This window comes from Bidens hawaiensis, unplaced genomic scaffold (genome assembly GCF_021521415.1).
Source record: "Bidens hawaiensis isolate Kalapana, Puna unplaced genomic scaffold, B.hawaiensis_p1.1 tig00066307_1, whole genome shotgun sequence".
NCBI classification, from domain to species: Eukaryota; Viridiplantae; Streptophyta; class Magnoliopsida; order Asterales; family Asteraceae; genus Bidens; species Bidens hawaiensis.
Genome location: NW_027501802.1, coordinates 7891 through 18105, shown reverse-complemented (window position 1 = coordinate 18105; position 10215 = coordinate 7891). Strand labels below are relative to the sequence as shown.

Here is a 10215-nt window from a genome sequence, read left to right as displayed (position 1 = left end):
GAACAAGATCGAAGCTTTATCGATCGAGGGGTTAAGAATACAGTCTGGCATGTCGGATAAGGATGCACCGTCGAACATAAGCCCAAAATGCATTGGTGAAATCTCGGCTCTTGAGGGCAAAAGAGTAAATTTAGACGGGTCGTTGGGTTTGGAAGGAACGGGTGGGTTGCAGTTGTTGGATGTGAAAAACAAAAGTGGCGGTAACGGTGATGATGACATGGATGGGATAATGGGTTTATCGGTTACTCTTGATGAATGGATGAGATTGGATTCTGGTGAAATCGACGATGGGGATGAAATCAGAGAAAGAACTTCAAGAATTCTCGCTGCTCATCATGCAAATGATCAAATGCGTTCAAGAATCGGTAAAAAGGGGTCGAAAAAAGGCGGTCTTTTGGGTAATAATTTCACCGTGGCGTTAATGGTTCAGCTTCGTGATCCGTTAAGAAACTTTGAACCCGTTGGCACTCCTATGCTCGCTCTCGTTCAAGTCGAACGCGTTTTCGTTCCACCAAAACCGAAAATTTACAGCTCCATTTATTCATTGGTAATAAACCCGAAGAAAAAGATGAGGCCCACGAAGTAAAAGTTGAAGAAAAGAAAGTTTCGGTTGAAGAAAGTGAACCGGTCCCTCAGTTCAAGATCACAGAGGTTCATCTTGCGGGTGTGAAAACCGAACCTGCACCTGAACCGGGGTCAAATAAGAAGGGGTTCACGATATGGGGTTCAAACGCTAAACAGCAGCAGGCGGGATCACGGTGGTTGGTTGCGAATGGGATGGGAAAGAAGAATGCAAAACATCCACTTAAGTCAAAAGTTGATAAGTCAAGTGGTAGTTTGTGGAGTATATCATCAAAGGGTAAAGGTAAGGCGAATGCGGAGCCACCTGTAAGGAACCCGAATGTTATTATCGCTAACGAGACGGTTAAGTTACTTAGTGGTGCAGGTTTTGTATAAAGTTATGTTGATGATGGTACTATAATACATTATTAAGTTATGTCTGTTGATCAATGTTTTGTTACTTTTAACCAAACCAAACCCACTGTAAAGTGTATATGGTGTCTAATTCTAGGAGTGGTGTGATTTCAACTTCTGGTGGTTGTGATTTTCTTGTAAATTATTTTATACACACACACAAACAATATTTTTTGTTTCTTAGGTAGATGATTTTATATATATATATACATACTTTTATAAGTCTTTAATATTTGGTTGGCATTTACAACTGCTCCCCTTACAATTCATAACTAATTTTACAAATTTGTAGAGAATATATGAAATTTCAATAAATAAGAGAATATATTATTAGGTTTGTAAACAAACTGAACAAAAGTTTTTGTTCATTTAGTTAAATGAGCAAATAAATATATTTCTTGTTTTTTCACTCATTTTAATATGCTTGTTTGTTCGTTTACGTTCAATTATGTTTGTTAAATATTTATTTCTTGTTTTTTCACTCATTTTAATATGCTTGTCTGTTCGTTTACGTTCAATTATGTTTGTTAATGTATTCAAGTGTTTTTTAATTGATTATAGGAAATGAGATAATGTAGCTTGTGTAATTAAGTAATCCAAAAGCAAATCTAAACCATTACAATCAAATGCACATTTAATTGATATTGTAAAAGAAAAAGACAATAAATTGCATTCTGCATAGTAACTAAATATAGTAAACAAAGAGAGTTGATTAAATTAAAAACAGAAAGACAAAAGATCCAAACATTATAAAATCAACAATCTTTTCTAGTAAAAACATGATTTAACACCAAAAGTAACCACCAAGATTCAAGGTCGCGGTCTTTTGTTGGTACAACTCGGACACTTGTAGTGCTTGATATGTTCGGCTTTCGCAGGAGTAATCTTAACACAAGTTCCGTGAAACCATCTTTCACACATATCACAGCATATCCAAAACTCATCCGAAGCATAATTCTCCCCACACGCCCCGCACAACGTATCACCATGCTCTTCTTCTTCTTCGTCAATCTCACCGTGCAACTCAGACCCCCTCTGTTCATTATATACATCAATCATAAAAACGACCAAACAGAGTAAGCTGCTAAAATCGTCCCAAAGGTTTGATCACATTTTCCAGTTTTATTCAAAAGTTTATTTTTTAGCCCGTTTATTTTAAACGTTAACTAGGGGCAATTTTGTCTTTTTTATTTTCTTTTTATTTTAATCATTTTTAACCCCGTTTTCACCCACCCCTGCTAAACGACAATAAACCTAAATCGTCTGCAACCTTTCTCCCTCGTTCAATGACATCGGCTTCATCAGCCTTCATCAACGATGGTTGCAGATTCGAACGAGGGAGAACACGGTTTAAAAAATGATTAAAATAAATATATATACTTAAAAACTTAAAACTAAAATCTTACCCCTTTAGTATTTGACTTGGATTTGTTGTTACTGTGATGTGCCACCGACGACTTTTCTCTCATCTGTTTCTTAGCATTTCCACTCACAATCTCAAAGATTGTCGGGAGTTCGTTAATCATATTAAACAGACGCTTCCTGCATCATAACATATGTTAAACACATTATGTTTTTATTAAAATTAATATAAATAATAGTAACTTATGAGCTAAACACTATCACAACACCTGTCTGTTTTATCAAAACCGAATCTGGCACCAAAATAAAACGCGACAGAAAGTAGCCACGCGTCACTGTGAACCGCAACCAGTGACAACCAATCGTTTTCTTGCATTCCGTCTCGTGCAAAGTTGATTCCTAACGCAGGCTCAGGGAGCTCCGGTGGGACCTCCTCTGCAGGTAAGTTAACCTCCCATTGCTCACTGGGAAATCCATATAAGCAAAGATTTTCTTTTTCTGAAATAAATTAACATATATAACTTGTTATAATATAAAGTATTAAAAGACTGTGCCTTGTTATAAACAAAACTACAAAAGTCATCAGTCATATGATTTTGATACTTGAAATATAGAATCATTCACACTAGGTTTTAAAAACAATGATGAGAAAGATAAAGACTTTAGAATGAAGTCTTACATTACAGCAAAAAAACCATATGAATGCATCTTACTTAGGCCTAAAAATGAACCGAACGTTCATGAACATATGCCTTGTTCATTTTACTAAACCAACAAACATTAATACGTGTTTTTTCGTTCATTTATGGTCGTTTAAATTTTAAAAAATACGTATAACGAATTAAATTTATAATTCAAGTATCAAGGTCTTATCCATTGAAAAGATATGATTTATCAGTTTAACATATAGACGCGCATCCTACTTATTTTCTTTGAGAACACTTAGCTCTAGAGATGTAAACGAACTGTACCGAACCGAACCGAACCAAACAAGGCCTTGCTCATGTTCGTCTGTTAAGCTTTTACTGAGAAAGCGTACGGTTCACAAACAACTAACCCAACGAAATTTCATGTGTGTGTTCATTCATTAAGAAAATAAACTTGTTGGTGAACAGTTCACGAACACAAAGCGTGTTTAATTGGATTTGGTTAACCGAGGATGGTCAGTGTCAACGATTCAGTCCGGCTACCAAGTTTCTGTTGGTGATATTTTTTAACATTCATATTCATACATTAATTTTACATATAAATTAATCACATAATACCCGTGTGTGTATACATATATATTTGTATTATAGTTAATATACATTTTGGTTTAATCTAAAAACATAAACAAACAAACATTAACGAACACATTATCAACGTTCACAAACACAACTGAACGAACAACAAAATTCATTGTTAAACGAATACGCGTACCAGGATCGCACTGCTGAAAAAATGCTTCAACATCTACAATAAAGAAATATAAAATATATTAAAACAGAAGCCCTGTATTATTATATAGTTAAAACTGAAGTATAATAATAATAATAACAATGAAGGTTGTAGTACCGATTGTGAGGGCTTTAATCATGCCATTACGACGGCCTTTGAAATCACGAAACACTTCTTCCACGGTACGAGGATTGTACGCTGTTTCCATCGCCAACGAACAAACCAACTCTTTGATTAATTGATGATAATAATTTTTACAAAATCAATCAACGAATGTTTACTTATATTTTTGAGTTAATGGCCATTTTCGTCCCTGTGGTTTGCTACTTTCGCCACTTCAGTTCAAAGTTTGAAATTTTGTCAATTTAGTCCTCATAGTTTTAAATATTAACCAATTACGTCTCATCCGTCTAACGGCATCCAGTTATGCCGTTAGTTTAAGGGTATTTTGGTCTTTATTCTTTTTATTTTGAGTTAATGGTCATTTTCGTCCCTGTGGTTTGATATTTTTGCCACTTCGGTCCAAAGTCTGAAAATTTATCAATTTAATTTAGTTTTTTTTTTCTATAACCCTGAAGAGCATATAACCCAAGCCCAAAACCATCGAGCATCAACCAAAACAGGTCCGCATTTACCCTGTCGACAACAGTATTCATACCCTCTCCCCTCGTATTTAGTTTCTAGACGGTTCCTAAACTCTCCCCCATGATGGAATTCAATGGTAAAGTGGTCAAAGCAATTCCCTGAAACTGAATTGTACGGAAAAAATTAAAAATCGTTTATTTGATGAATGCATAATAGTTAGGGTCTAGAGATTAATATATCGTAACGAAAATCTGGGTCGAAATCAACTATTATGCATTAATCAAAGAAACAATTTTTAGTTTTTTATGTACAATTCGGTTTCAGGAAATTACCTTGACCACTTTACCATTGAATTCTACAATGGATGAGAGTTTAGGAAATGTCTAGAAACTAAATACGAGGCGGTATGATTAGTATTGTCGACATAGTAAATGCATACCTTTATTGGAGGTTGCTCGATGGTTTTGGGCTTGGATTATGCTCTTCACGGTTATAGAAAAAAAAGCTGAATTAAACTGAACATTAAAATGACAAATTTTCAAACTTTGGACTGAAGTGGCAAATGTATCAAACCACAGAGACTAAAATGACCATTAACTCAAAATAAAAAGGAGAAAGACAAAAATACCCTCAAACTAACGGCATAGCTGGATGCTGTTAGACGGATGGGACGTAATTGGCTAATATTTAAAACTATGAGGACTAAATTGACAAAATTTCAACTTTTGGACTGAAGCGTCGAAAGTAGCAAACCACATGGACGAAAATGGTCATTAACTCTATATTTTTATTAATTTATAATTTAAATATATGAGTGAATGAAAGCAAAAGGTGAGAAAGATGCGGTGAATTTGGGGTTACATATTTGTATCTTTTTTCCTTTTTTTTTAATAATAATAAATAAATGATTTTTTTTTCTTTTTTAGTAATTTTAAATAATTAATTAAATAATATTAGTGGAGGCATGTCCTTGGTTAGTGGAGACGCAAGTAGAGGTGTAAAAAAACGGTTAGCTGAAACCGAACTAAACCACCAGTTTGTATAGCGGTTTAGGTATTTTTCATTAAAACCGGTTTAGATCAGTTTGACTACTTTTATGCGTAAACCATTTTCTAAACCGAACCGGTTTGGCATATGCAAAAACTAAACCGGTTCTATTTGTGAAAAAACGATTTTGTACATCTCTAGACGCATGTTCGATTCTCACTTTGGCCAATTCGAAGGAAAACTAAGTGAAGATACAAATTAGGGCTTTAATCCCTGGTTGGAACCCGAAAGGGGGCGAGGGTTTACAGATTCCATCCGGTTCCAGCGCATCAGGGGGTACGGTCTCACGACGGTTGATGAGTCGACTTTGGACAAAGCCTCGAAAGAGTAGGTTTACACGTGAGATTATTTGACGTTCAAAAAAAAAAGTTAAAAAACTAATAGTAATAGTGATATTTCATAAAATTAAGCTAGCTTTCTATTTATTTATAATATATGCTTGTCGTATAGAACTAGAGTTGAACAAAATAGGTTTTGGGTCTAAACCAGATCGGTTTGGATGCCAGATTGGATATATAAATGAGAAACAAAGGGAAAAAAATGTAAATCATCGGGAATTAAAGGCAAGCACGAGCTAGGCATTGGTTGGACCAATCTTGGGGCAAAACAAGAGCATATCAACCACGGCCGTGTCAAAAGTTTTCATGCAATATCTGAAACAAGCCAAAGACGACAATGATCATGGAAGAGTGAGAAGTACAAACCAGAGTGATTAGTGTGCCACCCAAAAGCACGCCGTGTTCACCCTAACGCAAGACTTTGTCTAACGTCTTCATGACAAGATCTAAAACAAGCTAACGACGACAATGATTGCATATGCAAACTTGATTAACACATTTGATCTTGTAAATGCTTTAACCATATTATGTTGGAAAACGATATGCTAGACATCTATTCATATATTGTGTTAGTTATGAGCACTTCTTACTATTATTTATGCGAATCTCTTACTCTATGGTTGTTTTTTCAGTTTCAAGTGTTCTTGCAAATGGATCGATCGGTAATGGGGGTTTCCCAAAACGTTAATAAAATGTTGTGTATCACAAGTCTTCCTTTGCTAAATATTCTCAAAAGAGCTATTTGGTAGACTCTTAATAACCACTAAAAGGCTACCCTTAATGACAATTAAGAGTCCACATTTTAATAGTTTATATATATTCTTAATGATTAAGAGGTAACATTAAGTCTAGAGATAATATTATGTTACCTCTTAACTATTCAGACAAGTTACCTATTAACCATTTTAAATTAGTTATCTTTTAACCATTAAGAAGCTGCTATGAACGATTAAGAAGTAGCCTCTTAATAACCCATTAAAAGGCTACCATATACAAAATCATAACACGATGTTGTTGGCCTTGAAACGGACAATAGTCAATGATATAGCGTATTTTTTAGTTACCAGAAACATAACTAGATATTCAATTTTTTTTTTTTTTTTTTTTGCCGCTTTAAGTAGCCGAAGCTAATTATTGTACAACTATTTATGTTTCTTGAATTATGCTCATCAACCTCTACCTATCTAGTAAAGCAAACCTTATGTGGACACATCACATGACATCATACCAGATTGTCCACGTATGATTCAACCCATACAACTTCCATAATAATATTTTTCACCTAATAAGCTCTTTCATTTTCAATAGAAATTGTCTAAAATTATGGATACCATGTTATAACCCGATCTGATTGTGTGATACATACTCTGACCCGACCCTTACTCTCATCGAACACTAAATCTGTAGTCACTCTTCCAAACTCACAACCGGCTTCAAGATAACTTCCAAACTGGTGAGGCTAAACATACATACCCCCACCCTTACTTGTCATATCGCCTCCCTTACTAGCATGTTAACACGCAAGCGTACCTATTGTATGTAGAGCACATAAGTGGTAAGATACCCGGATATCAATCCATGGACATGATATCTATAGCATAAAGCTAATGTGCATACATAGAAATTGGTTCTCGATCTACAACATGCACAGTGTTACATAAGAAAGAAGGGTCATATCCCAATGATAACACAAAAGTAAATCTACAATAGCAGGTGTGATATACTACTACAAATTGTAACCTAACAATTTGCAAAATATAAAATATTTCAAAACCAATCACAACACACACTTTTGGTAAGTAGCAAAAATAAGCATCGCAAAAAAAGTTACAAAACCTACTACAGAATTACAACTAAAAGTGATTAATAATAAACAAAATAAAACTAACAACCTTATGAAACTTATTTCTTTAAATTCTTGACCCACTAATCACTCCAGCTAAATGTTCATGCATCCACCCCACACGGCCTAGGACACTGAAATATACAAATAATGGATCACCAACGTCCAACACTAAAATATATTTTAGTTACGAGAAAATATAGTTAGACTTACAGTATCTTTGCATTTGTATAAGTTTCCGAAGCTCTCTTCTCGCAAGTCTACGTCTCCAACAACATTGAGTTGTTAACGCAGCCTTCTGAAGAAGACAATCGTAGAAAGAATATGCTTTGAAGTAACGGTGGTGTGCCTGCATTCATTCCATCACAAAATCAACATCAATTAAGGGTCAACATCTATACACATGCCGTCTGACATCTAATCCCACATTGTTTCAACGACCATCTAACAGGTCAGCCAAGCGAGAGACAGTACAAGCAAGCTAACACGCCGTCAAGGTTGAAGGGGTCTTGGGAAACCTTCATAATGCTGCAAGCGCAACCTTTGACCCCTTTGCAGACAACCTCTCATTTTGACCAAAATTTGTTAATGTTTGACCGTCTATGGCCAAGATGGCCATCCAAATATTGTTCGGACATCCATTTTTACCAATAACTTTCAAAGTTTGACCTTTTTTGGTCAAAACAACGGTGTAAATGTTTTGTGAACGACTATTTGATGGCGTGAAATCAGATGGGGATGGTGTAGGGATGAGATCGGGACCGTACCCGTACCTGTACCCGAAAGTACCCGTACCTAAAATCAGTAAATCTTGGTACCCATACCCGTACCCGAACCCGAATTATATGGTACGAGTACGGGTATAGGTACGGGTACGGGTACTTTGGGTACGGTACTCGCTTGGGTACCTCTTTGTTCTTATTATTATTTTCTTTTAAATCTCCACTAAACTAGGTATCGGTAACGGTACATACCGACAATCAATTATTTATAATACCAAAAGCGTAATACCGCAACCAAAACATAATACCAAAACTAAAAATAAAACATATAAGCCATTATATAAAATTCATTTCCTTTTTCCTTTTTTTAGTTAATTGCTTCATCAATTTATATATAAAAATAAGAGAGAAAGTTAATACATGTTATTTCATTATATACACGATTACACATACATGAAATAAAAATATATGAATACACAATATATGAATATACACATACAAATTGAGAATGAACTTAGTCAACATATATATATATATATATATTATGTTTTGAAAATCTTGCTGAAAGTTAAGTCATCATAAGTGTTGGAATCATAATAAATACCCCTACATATTCTAAACGGGTACTAGTACCCATAATACTCATACTTGTACCCGTGCCTGTACTCGAAAGTACCCGTACCTATAATCAGTAAATGTGCGTACCCATACTCGTACCCAATAGACACGTACAGGTACATGTACGGGTACTGAACAGGTACAGGTACGAGTGTTTAGGAAAAAAAGCTCATCCCTAGGATGGTGTAGTTATAGCATGACCCCATCCGACCACTTTATTAATATTTAATGTATGATTTATTTCACCTGTATACATAATATAGCTTTTGTTTTCTTTCGGTGTGTCATTGCTCATTTTAACAGAATTCATCAACTTCAAATAAAATGAAATGATAAGAGAGGATGATGGGTAACAAATTATTGACTTAATCTCATTTACTATTTTAAGTAGATATTGAATAAAATGTAGGTCGTTTATGTTCATGCCCTCTCTCTCAAGATGGAAATTGTTGAATCGGTATTCCCTATATATCTCATAGGTTATTAATTTATTATAAACTCTACAAGCCAAAATATTTAAATTATTGCACCTTAAATTTGTAACTCGAATTAAAATGCTTTACAGAAACTAATCCCAAATATTTATTTTTTTTCTGGTAAATTTCATTAAAGAAAAAGGTGATTACATCCTAACTCCTAAGTGTATCCATCACCCCCCTATTGGTATAACCATGTAGTGAGAAAAAGATCAAAAAAAAAAAAACACTAAGTTAATGCGGGAGCATTCACATCCCTAATGCGACCCGACCAGACATGGTCTGCGAGGAGGAATCATTGGAGTGACGATTGCGGAATAAGTTACAAAATAATAATCTGAAGGGGAAAGTGAATTTATTTGAAATTTGAATTCCTTTTAGTTTGGCTAGCCTTTATTTATTTCCTTTTATATGCGTGACATCTCTGTTAGTTGACAATATTTAGGTCCATAGTTTTTTATATTGAAAAGATTATAAAGAACGTTGTTCATAAACTGTGAGTATTACCGTGAGCTCGGTATCACAAGTAACAAAGGAAATTCTTGGGGTCACAATGGAAAATGCCACTTGCATATGGGGATGTACAAGGTACGCTTAGGAATGTGCAAAGGAGCATTAGGGAGTTATTTAGATGTAATGACAAGGAGGCAAAGGGCCGCCCATGTTGGCATTGTTTACGAGAATTTGAGATGGAAGATAATATATATCATGATTAGATAAAGATAATAATTTTTTAGATTTTGTGATTTTGTTTGCAAAGAACATGTTGGACCTCTATGCATAAATAATGACATTTGACAACACTTCTACTA

The 10215-nt window shown here is 34.7% G+C and overlaps 1 protein-coding gene and 1 pseudogene across 1 annotated transcript; one reads left to right on the top strand and one right to left on the bottom strand.

Annotated features, from left to right (window-relative positions):
* Nucleotides 1-4: 4 nt before the first annotated feature.
* Nucleotides 5-957, top strand: LOC143604724 (protein PLASTID MOVEMENT IMPAIRED 1-RELATED 1-like; annotated as a pseudogene).
* Nucleotides 958-1736: 779 nt separating this feature from the next.
* LOC143604726 (PHD finger protein ALFIN-LIKE 5-like) lies at nt 1737-3983 on the bottom strand. Its single transcript, XM_077081120.1, has 5 exons — nt 3892-3983; nt 3757-3789; nt 2607-2835; nt 2382-2517; nt 1737-2010 (listed from the first exon to the last, which is right to left on the bottom strand). The coding sequence occupies exons 1-5, from the start codon at nt 3980-3982 to the stop codon at nt 1786-1788; spliced, it is 714 nt and encodes a 237-aa protein (XP_076937235.1). The 5' UTR covers nt 3983; the 3' UTR covers nt 1737-1785.
* Nucleotides 3984-10215: the final 6232 nt, after the last annotated feature.